We start from the raw sequence: 22,511 nt of genomic DNA, 5'->3' as shown, positions 1-22,511 counted from the left end.
CTGTGTACTCTTCTAGGGTTCCATGGTTTCAGGTCTCACATATAGGTCTTTAATCTATTTTGAGTTTATTTTTGTCTATGATGTTAGAAAGTGGTACAATTTTATTCTTTTACATGGAGCTGTCCAATTTTCCCAGCACCATTTATTGAAGAAACTGTCCTTTCCCCATAGTATATTCTCACCTCCTTTGTCATAGATTAACTGACCATATAATTGTGGGTCTATTCCTAAACTTTGTATCCTATTCTATTGATACATGTGTCTATTTTTGTGCCAGTATCATACTGTTTTGATTACTACAGCTTTGTAGTATATCTTAAAATCTGGAATTGTAATACCTCCAGATTTGATTGGTTTGCCTAGTCAGGCTCTTTTGTAGTTCCATACAAATTTTAGTTTTATTTATTCTAGAAAAACTCATGTTTCTCATAGTAGCATCCTCATAAATATCAAAGATTCATAGATTTGCTTTGTTATTTTGAAATAATTTCTGATTGGCTGTGAAAAATTAATAGCTTCAGTAATAAATAATACACAAAATAAAACCCAAACCCCATAATCTTGTACTGGGGTATATGGAGAATGCATTTACTTTTTAAAAAAAGTTACATATAGGGGCGCCTGGGTGGCTCAGTTGGTTAAGCATTTCACTTCCACTCAGGTCATGATCTCACAGTTTGTGGGTTCAAGCCCCATGTTGGGCTCTGTGCTGAGAGCCCAGAGCCTGGAGCCTGCTTCAAATTCTGTGTCACCCTGTCTCTCTCTGCTCCTCCCCTGCTCTCACTCTGTCACCGTGTCTCTCAAAAATAAATAAACATTAAAAAAAGTTGTATATAATACTCTATATCTTATTCTAGTTAGATGTAGAAGTAAGATTCCCCATGTCTACATTAATGGCCAGATTTGATACATTTTAAAACCCTTCTCATCAAAGCATTTGTTACTATATTTCTATGGAATAGTGGAGATAAGGGTTTTTTAATTCAAATTTTTATTTCAAATCTTGTTGAAATAGCTTTTATTCTCAGCTAGATACATTTTTTATCACTCACATAGAAACATAAAAATGAAAGTATGAACAAAATAATTAAGAAATTTAATTTATTTAGTTAGAGGTTTTTTTAAGTTTATTTACTTTGAGTGGGGGAGGGGTAGAGAGACAGAGAGAGAGAAAGAGAGAGAGAGAGAGACAGAGAGGAAGAGAGAATCCCAAGCAGGCTCTCTGCTGTCAGCACAGAGGCCGACATGGGACTCAGTCCCACGAACCGTGGGGTCATGACCTGAGACCAAATCGAAAGTCAGATGCTTAACTGACTGAGCCACCCAGGTGGCCTTTAAGGATTTTTTTTAATCAAAAAACATTTTTTTAATGTTTTATTTTATTTTTGAGAGAGAAACAGAGAGAGAGAGAGAGATGGATTGCAAGCAGGGGAGGGGCAGAGACAGAGAGAGAGAGAGAGAGAGAGAGAGAGAGAGAGAGAGACAGAATCTGAAGCAGGCTCCAGGCTCTGAGCTGTCAGCACAGAACCTGATGCAGGGCTCAAACTCACAAACCATGAGATCATGACCCGGGCTGACGTCAGACGCTTAACCAACTGAAGTCGGAGCCACCCAGGCACACCTAGTTAAGGAATTTTTAAACCAACTTTCATGTAAACATCTTTATGAGGTATAACTGAAATACAGTAGTGAAAGTACTTAATACATACAATTTGATCATTTTTAATATATGCATACAATTGTTAAACCATCTCCACAATCAAGCTAGCAAACATATATATCATCCCCAAAAGTTTCTTTGTGTTCACTATAGTCCATTTTTCCCTTCATCTCATCTTTAGGCAATCACTGATGAGCTTTCTTATTTAAATATTAGCTTGCATTTTCTAGAATATTATGTAAATGAAGTAATAAGTACTCCATAGATATATATATATATTTTTAATGTCCTGGCTTCTTTCACTCAGCTCAAAGAATTTGCAATTCATCCATGTGGTCCTATGCATCAACAGTCCATTCTTTTTATTGTTGAATAATATTTCATAGTGTAGATTAACTAGAATTTGTCGATTCACCTGTATGAATCTTTTTTTTTTCTTTTGGAATAAAATATAGGCCTTTTACTTTTTCTATCCATTGTTTTTGGGGAAAATTATTAGTTTCTCTGATCTTTATTTTTCTCTTCTAGAAAAATATGAGTTTAATGTTTATCTCATGGGAGTTTTGTGAGAATTGAATCACTGAGTGCATTGCCTGGCACATAGTAAATACTCTACAAATATTAACTTCCTTTCTAAGTTATCACTCAATTGCCTTATTGGTATCAATTGTAAGGTAACACTTTGCTCCTATTAAAATGTTTTCATCCTTTTCTAATCACTTTAGTGTTGACTTAGCTTGAACACTACCATGATGCTAGCTAGCCCCTTTGTCTCTGTCCAACAGATATAGGAGTACCAATACAGTTAGCTCCCTAAAATATAATCATTCTTTCGGATTATAGTGGGTTTGGTAACTGATGACAGTTGATTCTAATACTGGACACATGTGCCAGACTAGCTATGGGATGTCTATAGGTAAGACATAGAGACAATAATCAGGCTAGAAGGAGGTCCGTTTCTACAAGCTTGGAAGCTGTGTTTGCATTGCAAATCTTCTCTTTTAAATGAGATGATATGTTCATTTGAGGGGCTTGTGGAGAGGGGAGATTGAAAAGGATTATGGATTTGAGGAAGCAACTAAAGCCCTCCTAGTCCACCCACTGATGTTGCCACAGTTCAGTTCTCTTCTTTTCCAAATTATTGTTTCCTCACTGCCACTCTTTTACAATTTTCCTCCCTAATCACTTTAATCTTCCATTAAAGTAAATATAAATAAATAAATGGTTTTGATTTTCTCTTTCTTCATGTTCTTCATAAATACTATGTCCAACAGAGCTACTGAACAGCAGACACTGGCAGATGGCAGAGGACAAAGGAACTTTAATTTCCTTTCTTAGGTATTGTGAGTGGGGGTAGCGGCTAGGACTGAACACCATGCAAATGAGTCAAGGCCAACATATTAGTCAATGGGACCAGCTTAGTTTGCCCAAAGCTAATTCTAGTCACTTAAATATGACCTTATCCACATAGGTTTTTGTTCACTAAAAAAGGCTGCTGATATTAGCATGTAGTGGTGGGATGGGGTGGGGTGGGTAAGAGATCAGTGATGTTGTGAATGAAAACAGCGTATACATTAAAGATGTTCTGTTGGCAACATCATTTCTACATAAGGAAGACTGTATCATATTGCCATTAAGAGTTCCTTAATGGACTTAGGAACTACAGAAGTATGAGTGTGCTGCCCATGAACTTTTAAGTCCTCTGACATGCATTGTACTGTCCACATGCAGAGGCCCCAGTTGATAAAAACAATTAGAAACTAACTACCTTCTTCTTTACTATTCAGAGAGGTGGAGATTATTTGTTCCATTTCTGGACCTTAGTGATTAATAGGAATGTGCACTCCATCAAATTTTTCTTGGAAAAGATATATTTGGAATAATACAACACTTTTATATTTTATCAGGATAACGCTATAATATGCAGAAACCTACAAATTCTGATTCCTCTGTGGATACCCTGAATTCCACCCGTCAAGGCACCGGAGCTGTGCAAATGAGGATCAAAAATGCCAACAGCCACCATGACAGGCTGAGCCAAAGTAAATCCATGATCCTCACCGATGTTGGGAAGGTCATTGAACCCGTAAGTCAAATACCCCAAAACCCCCATGTTTCCTGATACAGAATTCTGTTAAAAAAGCTAATTAGCTTTGTTTTATTTGTTTTCCTAATGTCTACGAGAAAACCGTTTTTGTAATGCATTTTATCTTGCCTACTTATAGTCATAATAATATCCCCAGTTGTGAGAGAAGAGCTGGGCTTAATCCAGAGTGATAAAGTGGATTTGGAGTAGACTGAAGAGCACCTTTGACTCATTTTAAGGGCCTCCACTATCATGCTTCAGTGTTATAAAAATAATGAGGTTATGCTAGCATGTGGTGTTTGTACTTCCAAATACAGTACATCACTTTGAAAAGCCAGAGGCTAAAATTAGCTAAGAATGAACTGGGGGTGGTGGAGGGGGGGGAATCTTAAAAAAAAGGAAAATCTCTTCTTTAAAATCTCCCAACAATATATAATATTGGAATTATGATTTGATTTGGAATGAGCCTAAATGATTGAAATGGTGTGGCGATTGAAGGTTTGGAGAGGAAGCCATTTTGTCTCGATAATGTGTCATTAGGAAGATTTGAAATAAAATAGTTAGAGATGAACTCTACTGCCAATTGTGTCCCTGCCCCTGCACGCATCCTGAGCCACTAAACACACTGATTGCGATGAGTCTCCTCTGGTTAATTTTCTTCCATAATGGTGGTAACTTGCAGCTGAGGCCATAGGATGTTACAAAATTATTTATGCAATGTTAGCCACTCTTTTGGACCCCAGATCTATTTTGTTTCTCACAGTGAGAGCAAGAGCGGGAAATAGGTTAGCTGGGGAAGGGCTGTGAGTCCCAGTCACTTTGCAGAAACATGTGAGCTATTAATTGAGTGTTCTGTTAATATCGTAGGGGCCTATGAAATATTCAGCGCCCTAACTGAGTTATTAAATGGGATAAACTTGCTAAGTGGCATGTTACTGATTATATTTATTCTCTGTTTTCACTCGAATTTCAAGTGTGAAATTAACCCACAACCATCTCAGGAGCCAGGATTTTAATCATTCTTTCTTCAGGTATTATAGACAAATTTAGTGTGAGGGAAGCCAGTGATTCTATTTTGGGAGTGGGAGATACATCCTGAGATAAGGTACCGAGAGATGCGGAGAGATGCGTTTCTCTTTATTGACTTTCTCATTTAAAAGGATTGTCTGCTGGGAGGCACAACGCTGCTGGTGTTTAAACCAGCGAAAATGTTCCTCAACTATGAACTTGAGACATGGTTAGAGTAAATTATTGGAATCTCTACAATGTATTGTCAGTAAGAACTGTACCTTTGAAAAAGTTTAAAAGTTAAGTATATTTAATGATGCCTAACATATTTTATTGGCTGTGTTTAACAAAAGGCACTATGCCACAGTTGTTTTTGACAAGCATGAAAACATCACAGCATGAGACTGCAAAAGGAATTATGGAGAGAAATTACAAGTGATCCATCTCTCAATGAATTATCCACCTCAATAGCCCGCAGAACTCAGCTACCAATTAACACCTACTTTATTACATGTTGGGATGTACTTAATAACTTTCATGTGTTTATGCACTATTACCTTGACTGATGCCTCTTGTACAATTAGGCATAATTGGCATATCAATATGCAAAAGTTAAAAGGATTAACCCTCTTAAAACTAATGAGCATTTCTGTATCCAGCTGCTAAATGAGACAAAATTAGCATTTTTCACTTTTGGGCAGGATTTTATCATGCAGTTTCTCATTGTTGATATTACCTTGTTACATAACTTTAGTTTGGGGGGTTATATGCTGGACTGCTAGAGAAGAGTTTTCCAAAGTTAAATTAGCTATAATTATCCCAGCTTTTGTTTCCGCATTCTTAGCCTGGGCAATATGTATTCCTCGATAAGGAACAAAAATAAAAGTTACTTTTGGTTATGTGTGCTCAGTGCATAATTATATAAAAGGGGTATTTTAGTGAGGATATGTCATTTCACCGAGAAAACTTGGCGCAGAGATACTGTATTGAAAGCTTGCCATGGCACTAATTTTCTTTCTGTCTCGGTTCTTTTCATCTCTTTTTTCCATGCACAATTTTCTGACTAGATACTGACAGAATGTAAAGTATTTTGGCATATTTATTCAAACAAGCCTGTTAAAGATATCTGCTGAAGCTAAACTAAGAACTTGATTTTTCAGAAGTTGGAGGTTGGGGTGAGGTCAAGGGGGGCAGATCTTGAACTTCGGAGAGGTGGGAGGAGATATATTCTAAAAACGTGTGCACATGTCACATGCAGCATGGTTTGTTGTAACAGAGACACATATGTTTAATCTGCACAGAAAAAAATTAGGACTACTTTAGAGTAGTCCTATGTATGTTATGCTCCCTGTTTCGTATATATGGCACATCTATACTACATGTTCCCTGGCATAACAATTATGCAAATCTAATATGGACTTATTGGAGCATATAACACGAGAATCTGATGTTACATTCATAACGATTTAACTTATTACAGAAAGTGATGAAAAGATTCTAGGGTCAAATCAATTATATAATTTTGTCATTAATTCGTAAAATCCTCTTTTTTCATTGTGTTCAATTAAAAATATGTTTAATATGACTGTGAACTCAGAACACCACGTAAAATTCTCCCATATATGTCATAAGAGCCTAGCTTCTTGGTATCCTAAGCAGAAGAACAGTTTGAAATGCCAATATAAACATTTATTTGACCCCGTGCTATGCAAACACAGGTGATTTACTTATTAAGTTAAAGTTTTCATTACCTAAGTGCTGCAGGGAAGCATTTCCATAAAACAGGCATTAATCCTCCATTAGTACTTCATTGGCGGTGTGCATCATTTTCTTTAAAGACCGAAGAATCATTTTTATGTAGTTGGTAAGATCAGTGCCTTTTCAAGGTTTAAAGAGGCCACTCTGCTACCTGGGAAATGTTGGAGAGGTGGGAAGTTTGGACACGGGAGGACGTGGTTAGCAGAAAATTGCCTCTCTGTAAGAGAGATCTGGAGACCTCCACTTGGTAGGAAAGGAACGCTCCTTGGTCTCAGTGATTTGTTGTCTCATTCTGATCACCGGAGTGAGACCTCTTAAAGGTGGACTGCTTATTTACTCGAATGTGCTAAACACAGAAGCAGACGGCTTAGCGTAAATGGGGGGCAAGTGAAGTGTGCCTCTTTAAGGGCTGAAAGGCTAATGTGCAATCCAGCAAATAGCTAATGCAAAAGGTTTAATGTGGCTTTGCTGTTATTTATAAGAGGGAAGCTCCAGCATACTAGACAGTTTAGAATAGATATTAATGAAGAGTTTAAATAGCCCAAATCAAGAAAATTGCAGACATAGGATTTGCAGACAGGAGCAGTTTCGGCATTTAATGCTGGTGTCTTAAGCAGCAACATATATGAATATTCACCATTTCCATCCTGTAAACTCCACAGAAATGCAATACTTTATTCATGGCCATCATGGACAGGGAGATATCTTTTTATTAGTGCTAGGATGAGGACTTAAGTCGAGCCCTTCCTAAACGCTAACTCACAAGACTCCTTTTGCTTCCATTAACAGACTGTGCTTGTTCATTTTTCTTTTTTAATATATTATAAAGAAAAAGAGGAAACAATTTTCTTTTGTTTCTTACTTCTGTGATTATAGGATACTTGCCAAAGTTGTGGCTAGCCAAAAAGGCAGACATAAAAATTGCTACTAAAAATATAAGCCTTCTGTTTCGCAGAGTTTTTGAGAAATATTATGAGACTGTAGGACTTGTCCGTGTTTACTTCGAATCAAGCTTATAGTTAGGTTTGAGGCTTTGTTTGTATAAATTGTCCTGAAGTGGATCCTGATATTTAATTAAAATGACACTAAATCACATTGAATTGATAAGACTTGGCATCTCAAACAAAGGTAATTGCCCGTATTGGTTTTCTGCAAAAATAGCGCTGCTTGGAAAATGTGCAGCCAACACAGACTGTCAACTCCATTTATAGATCAATATGTGAAAACCATTGATCAGGCAGGCATGTATAACAGTAACACTTTGCATTTATTTGTTGTTTTTATACCACATTAAGGCTTACAGGATTATAGGCTTCCTAAATATTTTGACTTCCTCATAAATATATGATCTGTTGCATGTTAATTAAATGAGAGTCTGCAGCCATTTCTAAAATTGTTTTTAGTTTGATGATTTCCTTTTATTGCTGTGGATCGTATGATCTGAAAATGGATTAGTTTCCTTCTGCATAAAGATTATTAAAGCTTATTTTAATGTGTCCTATTTAGTGTAAGATGTGGCTGCCTTTTTGCTTTGAAAAATATAGATACAGACAATTATTTTCTCTTAGCGAGTGGCTGATCTTTTTTTATTAACTGAACATTCTCAGTGCTCAGGGTAGAATTATTTCTTGACATATTTTGCACACTCTGTAGATAACGGGTCTTCTTGATTTCTCCTGATAGAATTTTTTTTTCTTTTCTTTTTATCTAGGCCTATAGTACAGGCATCTGATCAAACGTTACGTGGAAAATAAACTGATCATCTCAATTAAATTCTAGACACACACAAATATAATTTGAATTCTATTTTTCTCATTCGAGAACAAGCCTTATGAACTGTTCTTGTACACTGCATTCTGCAGTTAAATCTTTCTTATCTCATCAATGTAAGGACAGTGTTTTGTTCCTAATCTTTATTGGACTATTGTGGATGACATTTGTAAGCCATTTTGGTTTATAAGGGAAAGCTAGAGGACAGTGGAGTGAGACTCTCCATAGATCCAAGCCTCAGATATGACTACGCAATAATGTGTCTTCCACTGCAATTTTCTTTGCCACAGAGAGGTCAATTTTGTTGAGAAATCTTTTTATATCCTCTATATACATTAGGAGTGCTGCTTTCGAGACAATACTTGGCTTTGTATACAATATTAAAGCAGCAATAAAAGAAACAAGATTTCAGAAATAGAAAAAAAATCATGAGATCCAAGGGTTACCTAAGGTAACTACTGTGCTGTACAACAGACTCAAAAGTTTATTAGCCAGAATTTTGACTTTTACATAATATGCTCTGGGGTGGGATGGTGGAGAATCCAAAACCACCAGAGATTTCTTTCCTTGTCCTTGCTATCCCATGTCATCTCCTGAAGTGAGCATTTTTAACTCTCGTTTCCAGGCACAGACTGGACGTGCCAAAGGTTCAGAAAGTTTACAATGACAGTGTAGAGTCCGTGCTTCAAAGAATGAGCAGAAGCTCTTGAATTCACGTCCATGGCTGCCTCGTTTTCATTTTAACTTGAGCATAGCTAAATTTGTTTATAATCTCCTACTGATTGAACATGGCGCTGAATGTACATGAGATACATTTTTTTAAAAGTTAGTCCTCTGATTACTAATTTGAATCCAAAACTCTAACCTTGTTAGCATCTGGACTTATTTCCATAATAACAACCCCTTCAGAACCTACAAAGTAATGAATAATTGACAACAAATGAAATGTTTTGATAGTTGTCGGCACAAAGCATGTTTAATGTTTTGTGTTGCTTCCTAGCTAATTATGTAGATGACACATTTGTCAGACCTTGACTGCCATTAGAAACGTGTTTCCAGAGGGGAGAAAAACAGGCTATTCATAGAGTAATTAACTAGAATGCTCAATGACCTGTGAGAGATTCAAATCGCTGCCAGTTCAGACATTGTTTTGTTACAGAAGCAGAGGGGTAATTAAAATTCCAAATTACAGTCCTATGATGGAGCATTTGTTTGTTGACAGTATACTCTTACTCTAGTTTGTTAATTCTTTTTTAAATTGCTTCTAATCCATTTTATAGCTTTAGGAGTTCCGTCTTTGAATTTACTGACAACTAATATTATGGTAAATTGTACTTCAGTGGAGTACTGCGGTGCCTCACAGTTTCAAGGGAGCACAAGGTGGGTGGGATAAAACAGCTCCTTCCCTAAACTGACATATCAGGTGCTGTCAGTAGGAATGCCACTAACGTGGAACATCTTGTTAAATACTGCATTTCCATTTCTGCATTAGGGGTAATGTCCTAGCAGAAAATGCAGAGATAAACAGGAAGCAATGATGAACACCTAAAAGAGAGAAAGAAACCTAATCTCTCAACACAAAATGATTCATTAAGGGGTTCTGTTACTGAGGAAGAGAGAGGAGCTGGGGCTGAGAAAGATTTGGGGAAAGGTGTTGAGTTTAATGCAGGAGACACAACAGTCTGAGGAAAGCTCTCATAGATCACTTGAAAAGGAGAGTGTATTTTACAAAAGTACCCTTCCATCTCAGCTCAATAACAAAGCTCAGGATAAGAGGTATTACCCGTGAATTTTTTTCAAGGAATTATTGGCATAGTTTACAAATCCAGAAGGCTAACATAGTCTAAAAGATTCAGCTCAAGTGAAATATTTATTTAGGTTGCTGAAAGTGAGAATATAGTTTTATTAAAAAGATCTGACAGAAGTCACATGGTGTTTGATGCAGGCGAGCTGACAGAGGCATCCAGTGAGCGTTGATTATCCTGAAGTCACTGTCAGCTAGGATTGATTTTCACTTTCTCCGTTTATGTAACGGTTCCTGTAATACAGCTGACCCCGAATCACGTTACCTTGTCATTTCTCTGCATGGATCAAGAAGAGATGAGCTGAAAATAGCTAGACACTGACCTTGAACTTGCCAGAAAAGTGAGAAGTGACAGTGGGGTTTTTCTGTACTTCATGTACAAAGATTAAGGCAAACTGTTCCTCTGTTGAGTTCACTGTAGCAGCACAAGGGGGCAGAGCAGTACTAGAGATTACAGGTAAAACAGCTTCTGCACCAGCATGGAAAGGCTCTGAAATACTAAGTTAGAGCCAGAGGTCTCATTTTTACATCTTAGTGTAGACATAAAGGAGAATTACTGATGAATCAAAATCTCGGGTCCCCTGATGTTCATAATCAGTAATCTGAAAGTGTACATTCTAATTAAAAAAAAGGTTACCTAATACTCTGTGTGGCGGCAACTATGCTTTTCACTAAATTATTTGCAGCACCTCTTATTTAATTCATATTATACTCTTCACTCTTAAAATAACTTTAGTTATTATTGGAACTATAGTCAATATTCTCAGGAGAGTTTTATGGCAAATTCCTAAAGTGATATGTGTCATTTTAGGTATAAAGGAATCAGAAGATGGGAAACAGTCTTTTTATACTTATTAAGTATCAAAACCCCAAGATTAATATTGGACAGTGTTATATAGGAATGTGCAGCCACAAAGAAGTAACATGCAAACTGGAAAATGATGTTTGTCATGTGATTTACACTCATCTCTACTTTGTAAAATTTCCCATTTTATCATCTGCCTTGGTTTTCAAAAATGCTCTTTAATAGATCATCATTATAACCTTGGCTAATCTAAAACACCGTATGTTGGACATTGTCCTTTGCTTGCTAGCACTTAGTCAAGCTAAATCGTTGTTGCACTAATGCTGAATGTTTCTCATAAATGACACCCAGAGAAACAGAGAACTGAAGCAGGTTGAGAAACAGAAGAAGAACAAACACTGACTTGATTATCTCCTAGGTTGTAAATGCTGTACGTAATGGCAAAATAGCATCTTTGCATGTGTGATGATGCCACAACAACATTGTAAACCTCCACAGCAACAAGATCCATTCTTGCATATAATGGATACTTTCTGTGTGTGTGTGTGTGTGTGTGTGTGTGTGTGTGTGCATACACACACACACACACATATATATACACACACACACATATACATCTATTATGCATATACATGCATATATACATCTCTCTATCTCTAAAGGTATAGATATACAGAGAGATGTATAAAATATTTATATATTTAAGCTTATTTTTGTATTCTGAAAAATAACTGCATGCATACATTTACAAGTTGAAATATCAAATTGCTTCAATACTCCTGTAAATTTATCTCAGGACACACTGACAATATGAAAATCTGAAGTAAGTAGAATTCCAATATGTTTCAAGGATGGAATAAAGAGAACATTCTGTTGCCAAGAATGAGGTTGAAAATATTCAGAATACCTGTGTCATCACAGAAGTCTATAAAACCTCATTTTTTGCCTCGCAGAGAAGAAAATAGCCTTGTGTTTCAAGCATAAATTATCCAACTTGGAAAGTTTTGGTGTGTGTGTGTGTGTGTGTGTGTGTGTGTGTGTGCGCGCGCGTAGGAGCGGAGGTGGGAGAGAGGTATATGGTGGATTTACAGTTATGATTTGGGTATGTCTAAAACTGACATCTTTGAAGGCAATCCTGAAGCCCACTGCATTCCTTTGGAGTCCCTTGCATTCCTGCCTCCTGGAGTATGCAGAAGACCCCCTGTGTGCCTTCTCTCAGGTGGTGGGACACCCATCCCTAAATGGTTCATTAGCTTCTGCTTCTGAGGTCAAGGCAGATATAAAGGTGTTGGCTGCTAAAATACTTCCCCCAGAGTTGCTTCCCCCACCCCCTTCAGTGTGTAAGGCTTCTAATAAGGGACTCCAGTCCCCGATGTGTTCAGATTAGGTTTATTGTTACCATCTGGTTAATTACCCTCTCAGGTTTGTGTTGAGAGGCATGAAAGTATTTTATCCAGCCTTTGAATCCCTGTGTTCCTAAAGAGATGTGGGTAAAGTACATGTCAGTTTTCAAAGAACATATTAAAAACTGATAAGCAGAACCATCTCCAAACAATACCATATAAGGAAAATGCATTACTTTTTACATGAATGTGTGTTACAAGTAATTAGCAAATGTATGGTGATGTGGCACCCTCTCCCAGCAATGATGCCTTCTTCTTTACATGTAATCTCATATGCTTCTCCTTTGAGGTGATGGATTTTTATGATTCCCATTCACTTCCAATGGACTGGCAATAGGTTTATTGGGGAAGAGATAGGGTTTGAGCTGTAACAGGATGTATGTTTGTCATTTGTCAAACCAGTTTAAGGATATACAAAAGTGAAAGAGAAATCATATACTAAAAAAGTGAGAATACATTCTTCGGGGAAAGGTGGGGAAAAAAACCCAGGAAATTCAGAGTTATTTTATTCTTTTTCCTCTTCCTGTTACTACTACTACTACTACTACTACTACTACTACTACATTCTACATTTTTTCCCTAGAGAAGCATCAGCATGTTGTTTCTAGTGGCCACTGTAGTTACTATGATATGGTACATTTTCCACATTCAAGTGCCTTTGATAACTAGAATGACACCGGCTAACCCTCTCAACCCAATTGTGTTCCAGTTATTTTAGATACCAGCATTTGGGTGAAAACAAAACAATAGCAGAAAATGAAACATAACCACATTCAAGTGTTTAAACATCAAATGGTCTGATTCTGAAAACCAAAAGGAAATAGATCAGATGGTTTTACTTCCTAAGTCAAACCAGAAACCAAATGATTTATCCCTTAGGAAGTGATTTCAATAACCGAACATTTCCCTCAAGATTCCAAGGTGATATTAGATTAAGAATGTGTTTGAAAGCATTCACAAATGGTAGTCTTGTTTTTGTGTGAGTGCCCTTCCACAATACCAAAGACATAAACAACCAGCAGACTGTTCTTTCTATTCCTTCATGAAGAAATCAGTGCTATTCTGGCCTCATGATTTCATCTTATTTCTGTGGAGGAAGAGGAATAGTGATGACACTAACTTTCCTCCATGACTTTCAGTCACCTGACTTGCTTTCTTTCCCACAGGGTAAAAGGAAGCTGTAGTTTTAGTATTTCCAATGAGAAGGGACATGTGTCTCCTTGCATTGAATTGTCTTAGATCATATCATGTAGCACAAAGTGACCCAATATAGGAAGACAGGAAAACAAAGTGACAGTTTTGTTTGCTCCAATATAAACACCATCGTCAAAACATAGGGGCAAATTCTGGAGGCCCACAGCCAGATTGAAGGAATTAAATAGCAAGAATGATATTCTGTGCTTAAATAAAATGTATTCAAGGCATAGTCTATAATCAGCAGTGAAAAGATAACGAACAAATGAGCTTAGCTCAGGTTAGCCAAACTGACTGCAACTACTACTCTTTTTAAAATCCATGATAAAGTGAATTGGCTGATGCTTGATAATACATCACCCACTGTGGTCTTACCTATTGATCATAGCCTGACAATGGGTAACCTTTCATGGCAACTTCCTCTTTTACCATGAATTATTGACAGTGTTAATACCAATAACACATGATCAAATAGACAGGAAAGAAGTTTACATTCCTGGATGTGCTATCCTTAACCTCCATGCTTTTAATATCATAGTTTAAAAAAAAAGGAAAAAGGAAAAGAAAGAAGACATTTTCTTTCTTGTCTTGAAAATACCGATGAATTAGCTTTTACTTTCACACAGAATATTAGTGTGACATCCTTATAATTCTCATCTATAACACATTTTGGAGAATAAAGCCCAAATTTTAAGAGAATATTATAATTGTCATTTTTACACCAGTGTCCTCTACCTTGTATAACAAAAATCCTAGGGATAATGTTGTGTCCTAAAGTCCCTGAATTAATAATTTCCTGCTCACTGAGTCGCCATCCTCCCAACCCTGCCTTTAAAAGTCCCTCAAGTAGGAAGTGAGCAAGCAGGTCAACTACTTTCATTCATTAATTCATTCATTCATTAGTCCTTTCCTTTATTAATCTGACAGCAATTTATTGGTATCTCCTATATGTCAGAGACTGCTTTGCATGCTGGGGATACAAAACAGAAAGAGTCTCCGTGTCTTGGAGGTTATATTCAAGTGAGATATGGTCTTTTCCTGGGTAACCTCGGCTCAGCCCACTGGCTTCCTCATTTTGTCCCCGCAGCACCACCTCACCCTTAACACTAGTGTCAGCATCATGCACCTTATATTTTGTCGCAAAGATTGTACACAGGATTTAAAACACGGCCTGTGACATTAGAGACCTTCATTATCACTTCCAGGGGATATATTCCTGTGTATAGTAAATCTCAAATGAGATGTCTTTTAAAATTTTGATTTAATTTAAATTCCCACCTGATTCCCACTCCCACCTGATTCTAACCTACTTTACACTCTATTTTTGCACATGTTGACCGATTTGCTGTGTCTCATCTCCTTTGACATATATGAGTCATTAAGGTACTTTCTTTGGTAACAAGTCAAGGTGCACATATTTTTATCTGGTTAAATTGATAATACCTCTTTTATTTATTCTTTGTTCTTACTCCCCCTTCCATGTCTTAATGAATTTTAATGATAAACTTTTTATTGGAGTCAAAGTAATAATTCTTATGAATAAAAATTAAAATGTTAGTATGTTTACTTGACATCTATGACTGTTTATGCTTTCAACATGAAAATTGAACACATACCCAATTTAGGCTTTTATAGAACTTTCAAAATGTTCACCATGTTTTTGACTTTTAAAAAGATTTTATTGTGATCTTTGCTGTTGGGTTCTGGCTGAACATTTTCCTCGAGTAGGCATGATGTGTGGAATTTTGTGGGGTTACTCATGGAAGGAATGATCTAATTTACAAACCTACTTAAGCAGTCCATCATTAGTTCTGTTCTTGTCTATGAGGAGTTTGCCACTATAGCTCTTAAAACTCATTGCCAGACATGACACGACTGTGTACTTGTACTAAAACAAAGGTTGATAATGCTAACCATGAAACAAAGATTGGAGAACATAGGCTCTGTTGAAATATGAATTATTTTGAGGCTTACTTCGTTTGGAAGAAAGAAAGAAAGAAAGAAAGAAAGAAAGAAAGAAAGAGAGAGAAAGGAGGGAGGGAGGGAAGGAAGGAAGGAAGGAAGGAAGGACGGAAGGAAGGAGGGAAAGTAGGAAGAAATGCTTTGAAGAGTAATTTCTTCAAACTAGGGACAAATACAGTGACATCCATGTAGTGAAATGAACTCATCAGTTAACCAGCTTAAAGATTTAGCTTCCCTAAAACAAGATGATTCTTAGATATTTCTGATTATTTGCTCATTCACAAAATAGGCTCTATTAGACCTCACAATTCCTTATTCCTCATATGTAGTTTAAGTAGATAGCGGTCTTGCTATGAGAATGAGAGAGGAAACCCAGATTAAATTCTGGATGCCTTGAAGAGAACAGTTTTGCACCTTTTGACTATGACGCTGAGCTTTTCTCCACTCATACTGCCCTTTCTGTATCTGAGTTCCTCATCTCCTGCCTGACTGCTTAGCTAAAACCAGTCTCAGAAGATCCATGCTTTCCAAGGTCACCCACATGTCCCTAGAACTCTGATAGCTTCCTTTCACCTATGCTTCAAGGACCTGCTTAAGGACAATATTGACTTCATATATATTATTTACATTCTGTAGTAAGGCTATCGGGTTGAATGCAGGTGTTAACAAACAAGCAGCTGACCGAATTTTGCCCACAGGCAGTTTATTTTGTTTGGCTAGGATGATTTAAAAATTTTTGAATTTAAAAGTCTTTTGTTAGAGTTGTGTCTTCATTAATTTATGTTACCTGCTTGGGCCTGAATGCTTGCTTGGCATTTCAATTTGCAATCTTAAAGTTATTTCATTGATTGGCCTATTCAGGAGTGAGAGCATACTGAGGCAAGTCAGAAGATGACAATTGCTAGTTATAAATTTGGAAATTCAGAAGATGACAATTGTTAGTCATACATTTGGAAATGTAGTCCCTACCACATTTCACTGACAGTGTAAAAACATTCTGTTATATAGCTAAATATGAATTTTCTTATTCAGATTTTCTCATTTGGGTTTAATTTCAATTTTAGACACTTACATTATTATAAATTAACAAACATCTTGCTGCCTTTTATACAACACTAAAAAATAACTGTGATTATCTATGGAAATGGCGTTCTCTTGTCACCAAGTTATAAATATTCTGTTTATTCTGGGTTATCTATGATTTAACTTTTGTGGGTTTTGTTAAATAGTTCTGAAAACTTGATGAAAAGCTACTTTGTATTTAAGTGAAGCAGTGCACTTCTAAATCTTATAAAAAAAAAAGAATCATACCAGGACTTTAAAAATGAGAAATGATGCTATTTAACAGTTCACAATATTATGCAAAATTTAAATCAACTTAGATTTGACTAGTCATCTTATTACTTACCATTTACTTTACATTCCTACTAATTAAACTTAATTTGAAGGCTTTTAAACTTTGTTAGAATTTGTATTTCTTTTTCAGTGGACATGTGACATTCCATAAGAAATGAAACACACATAAAAATGAGTTCCACAGTCTCAACTCTGCTCCCTATAGCCAAACATTCTTTTTTCTGAAGCCTCCACTTTACCAACTCAGAAGCTGTGTGCGTTTATGGAGAGAGATTAGGTTCACATGAGGAAGGAAAAATACCTTTGAAAGAAAGATCAAAGAGCTCTCAGAGATCTCTAGATTTGCATGTTGCATCCTTAATTCGACCTAAAGACCTGTTTTATTTGGCCCACATAGTGTTTTTACCTTCTTTCTTTTTAATTGAGCTGAAATGTGAACATTGTGAACTTCTGCATAAAAATTTGTATATGTGACATCTTTCAAAAAATAAGAAATTCTGGCATTACTAGGCTGGTTTCCCAAAGGGCAGGCAATAACAGCAGAAAGTGAGTAGCTGTTGATGCATCTAGATGGGACAGGTGCCCCCTAGTTCGCAGTAGTTGAACTAGAATCCTCTCACTGGGCCATGTCACATAGCTGACATCTGAAGGGGTGATGCCAACTGCAGCATAGCACTCCAGCCTTCTTTACTTGCCCACGAAGGACAAAAAGAAGCTGAGTTGTCATTCAGATAACTGTAAACTCATGTCTCCTTTCAGTGTAACTTTCCAAGTTGCCTCTTCTAGATGGGAATAAGGTTCTGAAATAGGAAGAAATGGGCTCTTTCATATATTCAGGTGGTTATTTACAGAAACAAAACTTTGGAAAACTTTATCCTTTGCTGATTTCCAGAGACACTAATTAGTGCCCCTGTGGCACACATATCTCCCACGACAAATCAAAGACTCTGTCATGGGGAAATGTGGCAAGTTTCTGTTCCTGAAGTGGCCCCTCCAGGTTCAATCAGAGCTGTCAGTGGCAAGCATCATAAAGAGGTTGTAATGGCCCCGTTGGTTAGTTATGAGTTTGGTCCATGTTCAGTATTTTGACCAGTAACATTTGACTCTAGCCAGGATTAGAATTATTTTTTAGGTAATGTAAGCCAGGCATGAATCATACTCTCGAGTAAATCTACACGATGGTTACCTTTGAAGTGCTTTGCCACCCTATGGCAGCAAATAGGAGTCTGATTGTGAACATGAAGTAATGCTGGGCAGACCTCGAAGACTATCCTGACTCTGCCTCTTCCTGACTATGTTACTTTGGGAAAATTTCTTTTTGGACATTCTTATACATATGTTCAAATGAAGAAAACAACACCAGTTACCTATAGAGTAACAAAGATGAAAGGAAATAACATATATAAAGTGCTAGGAATGATCCCTGGGCACAAAGGAAGTATTCAAAAATTGTAGAAAATCGCTGTTATATTTATGTTCCTCATTTGTATGAAGTCATTTTAGCAGGTCTTTATTGTAGCTTTGGGCTACTCTGTGCCTCTCTGCCACTGGATCATCATCTTTCAGTAAACAAGCTTTCAGTACTCACCTGTATTCTGAACCATTTTGATTCAAGCTAGGGCTCTTCTTACTCAACCTATTCTTGATTTATTGCAGCTTCTGATTCTTAGGCAAATCTTCTCTGGTATCTGATACTGTTTGCATAATAATCCCTGCTGGGGTCCATCCTCAGCTATGACTCTAGTTAGCACTTACATTACAATAATACCAATAGTACAAGTTACATTGCAATAATACCAATGTTTATCATTTGGGAGCATCTATTATGTAGTCGACACAGTGCTACATGCTGTAACAATGAAGATTGGATTAAACCTCATACCAACAAATAAATGATGAAACTGAGATGTGATTCCAAAAACACCAGATACCAAAGCACAACCTTTGGTCATTCTGAGGCACAGTCTGTATAGATCCTAAGCCCTGAAATCCTCCCCTGTTGTAGACCCCATATTGAGATTCTGGTATATTCAGCCTGGCCCAGAGAACAAGTGGGAATCAGATGTATATTCTCTTTTATGCCAGTTAAAGTTCTACTCAGCTTTAAATTACTAATTTAAATTACTATTGTTCAACTTTTTATATTTTTATATTGTATGTCCCCAATAAAGTGAAAAGTCCTTAAAATCAGACATTGCATCTAACCTCAAAAGAACCTGGTGGAAAATAAGCCATATAAGCCATATATGTATATATAGTTTAAAATATTATGTGATTAATAGCATCTAATGATATATTTTCTAATTTCTGAGCAGAACATCTTTGAAGACACAGAAGGGGCAAAAACACAAGAGTAAGAAAAAAGTAAAATCTAGGGATATCAAAAGTATAAGAATAAAGGCATGGAATTGAGGGGAGGAAACCGTATTAGTCCATCTATGCTTTGTCTCAGGATCAATGAAGTCACCATTGCATCCATTAAGGATCAAAAAGATGGCTCGTGTCTTCAATTGCCTGTCTTATAATGCAGAGATTATGGCGTGTGTGCCAACCAAAAATTAAGCAAGAATTCCTCTCCTGCACAGCTGTTGTTTTCTGAAACAGCCAAAATTCTATTGCTCTTTATCCTTCTCCATCATATTAGAACCACACAGAAGCGAAAACTCCCAGAAAACTACACAGTAGGGATAGTAGGGGACTGGCTATAGGATAAGGCCTCCTGGGAATTACAGTAACCACAAGTATACTGCTAAAGATGGAGCTGGAGTTACCACCAGGAGCACCAGTAGAAGAGCAGTCTGGGCACTTAGTTTTATATACATAAATCTAATTAGTCCATTGCACCAGAGAATAAGACAAGGAAAGCTGGAGATTATCCCACCTGTATTTAGCAAAACCAATTAAGTAGTTGGTTGACTGAAAACCTGATGGATAATGGTGGCTATCAAACTGCTCTCAAGCTGAATCTAACTCCAAGAAGAGAATTCAGCCACCCCTCTGGATAATGAATTCAGTTGAGAAATTGTCACATGAACTTTTGTAAGCAATGGAGATTGTATTTGGCCCCATGTAACAAAAAAGTGGACATATAAGTAAGTAAATGGTTACATAAATAATGGGCTTACTTTTTTGTGTAACAATAATCCAGAATGAGTAACTCCCCAACAGCTGTAGTGCTTAGCTAAACAAAGTATCAAAGACATGGGCTTCTTTTCCGTTTTCCTTACCATCTTTAGAATGTGGTTTATTTCCTATTGCTAATCTTCTCATGGCCAGCAGATGGCTGCTTTACCTTTAGCAATTCAACTGCATTCCAGGCAGGAAAGAAGACAAGCAAAGGGCAAAGTCCTGTGCAAGCTGAACCTACACTCTTTTAAATAGCTTTCATGGAAGGCTGATTCAGTGATTTCTACTTACATCTCATTTTTCAAAACTATATCACATTTGCTTCAAGGAAGACTGGGAAATGTAATTTTTAATCAGGATAGTTCACTGCTGCAAACACAATAATATCAGATAGAGATAGGGCTAGCTAGTAAGAGATCAGAGTTAAATGATAGAGTGGATTAAGAGTGAGGCCGGAGCTAGGACATTCCTTAGATCATATAGGGTTTTGCAGTCTATGATAAGGAGTTTAGATTTTATTACTTGATGCACAACTATAGGCCACCGAAGGATTCTAAGCAGATGAGTCTGGTAGAGAATAAGTTAGGAGAGGAAGGTGGAATAAGAAGGGAACACTATTAAGGAGTCCAAACTATTCTTGGCCCAATAAATCATGGTAGCTTGTGCTAGATAGATTGAGTAAAGATATATGGAAGGAAACAAATTAAAGAATATTTTGAGTATAAGACTGAAAAGGCTTACAGATGGATTGAACGTAGGTGGCAAAGAAGTGGAAAGGCATCTGGGTGGAAGAAGACTTTCTTCCTGGATGGAGAGACTGGATTGATGATAGTGCCAGTCACTGAGATGGGAAGAACCAAGAATGGTATGGATTTTAAAAAGTGATCAGTTTTGGTCAAGTAGATTTGGTTGTGGAAAGTTTGAGATTTCAATGATGTATCAAAGTCAAAGTGTCAATGGGACAATCAATTATGTGAGTTTGGAGCTCAGGAAGTAGGTATGCCCCAGAGATATAGAATTTTGATGCCAACTACCAGCAGGTGATATTTAATGCCACAGATATAATCAAGATCCCATTAGGACAAAGTGTAGACATAAAAGAAGGCTCACTGCAGGGTAAGTCTGCAAAGAAGTTGAAGGAGTGACTAGAAAGGTGGGGATGAACCAAGGGATATCCATGAGTTTCAAGAAGAAAGTGGTGCCTGAGAACATTTAAATAAATATATATGTCACTTACGTGCCTATAGATTCAGTCTCTTCAAAACCAAAAATATTTCATAGGAATGGAAATTAGGCAAAACTGGTGGATCCAAATGTTGGTATTATGACCTAAAGATATAATAAAAACAAGCATGCTGTTTGTTTCATGTATAGGTATTTTAGACATAATTTCTAGTCATATATGAATATGCATGCATTTATAAGTAATGTTTATCCACATGCATTTGAACAAAATCTAAGAAATAGTAGTTATCTTTATACGTTTTAAATGTTATCTTTCTGCTCCTGGTAAAGGAAAACTCAAAATTTATTTTGCACTTTTAACTTTCCCATAAAAGGTATCAGATTCTGGTTCAAGAGAAGCAAACTCTCATTACAACATCACAAGGAATAAGAAAAAGTCAAAATGTCTGGAAAATGATAACTGGCTTCAACATGCAAAATAAATGTTCAAAGATAGAATCAAAGGGCAAACATCAAGGTAAAGATAAAGAAATAAACTACATACAGATAACAAAGATAATCCACAAAACTAAGGGAAAAAAAAGCTTTAATTTTATCTTGAGCAAATTGCGTAGATATATTTTTGAACTTTATTTTTCATTTACAGTTTGCCCCAGGATAAAATGATAAGCTCTATTAATCAGAAAAGGTTAATGGCATATTATTTCTGTGGTAGATTGGTAACAGTCTCGGAACCAAGTTGTTTGTAACTTCTATCCAAGTGTACTATTGTACCTCAGCAGCAAATCACATGAAAATGTCAACCGTATGTTTGATTTTACCCACTTAAAGAAAAAAAAAAATCCCACAAGGAACATTATAAGATAATGGAATGTGTAAAATTAATCGTTTTTCAAGGGGTCTTTTCCAGTTTTATTTTCCTTGGTTGAATTCCTTTCTCAATTTGGCCCTCAAGATATGCATTCTGTTATTGGAAGATGTGTTTGTGGTGACTGTACTGGAGCCCACTTTGAGTCAACTCACATTTATCAAACAATTCCCTCTCACCCAGATATTCCCAGTGTAGCCACTACCAGCGAGTCTTCTTTATTTGTACTCTCCATTTGTACCTGGTGGATTCTGTATTATATTAATTCATAAAACCAACTCTGCCAGACTCCCTACGGTTACAATATTAAGGCTGTAACTGAAGCGCTATCTCTCATATTGATCTTCAACCAGAAGTTCTTTGTCCCGAAGCTTTTGTTTCACATTAAGACACTAATGATCATCTCCAGCAAATGAGAAGCTTTAATAGTCACAAAAAGCTGAATGAAAAGACTTTGATCATCACCTTTGAAAGTGCTGTATTCCAACATCTTCCCCGTCCATAACTAGCAAACAGTAACAGAGCT

The 22,511-nt window shown here is 36.7% G+C and overlaps 1 protein-coding gene across 2 annotated transcripts in view; it reads left to right on the top strand.

Moving 5' to 3' along the window:
* Positions 1–22,511, top strand: part of ARHGAP15 (Rho GTPase activating protein 15) — a 639,654-nt gene that overhangs the window by 50,157 nt on the left and 566,986 nt on the right. For both annotated transcript variants that reach the window (XM_047872568.1, XM_047872569.1), the window contains one exon: positions 3,568–3,746. In XM_047872568.1, the coding sequence (XP_047728524.1) occupies positions 3,582–3,746 (165 nt within the window). In that variant the 5' untranslated portion in view covers positions 3,568–3,581. The remainder of the gene's footprint in view (positions 1–3,567; positions 3,747–22,511) is intronic.

Source organism: Prionailurus viverrinus, chromosome C1, assembly GCF_022837055.1.
Source record: "Prionailurus viverrinus isolate Anna chromosome C1, UM_Priviv_1.0, whole genome shotgun sequence".
NCBI lineage: Eukaryota > Metazoa > Chordata > Mammalia > Carnivora > Felidae > Prionailurus > Prionailurus viverrinus.
This window is presented reverse-complemented; position numbering and strand designations above follow the sequence as displayed.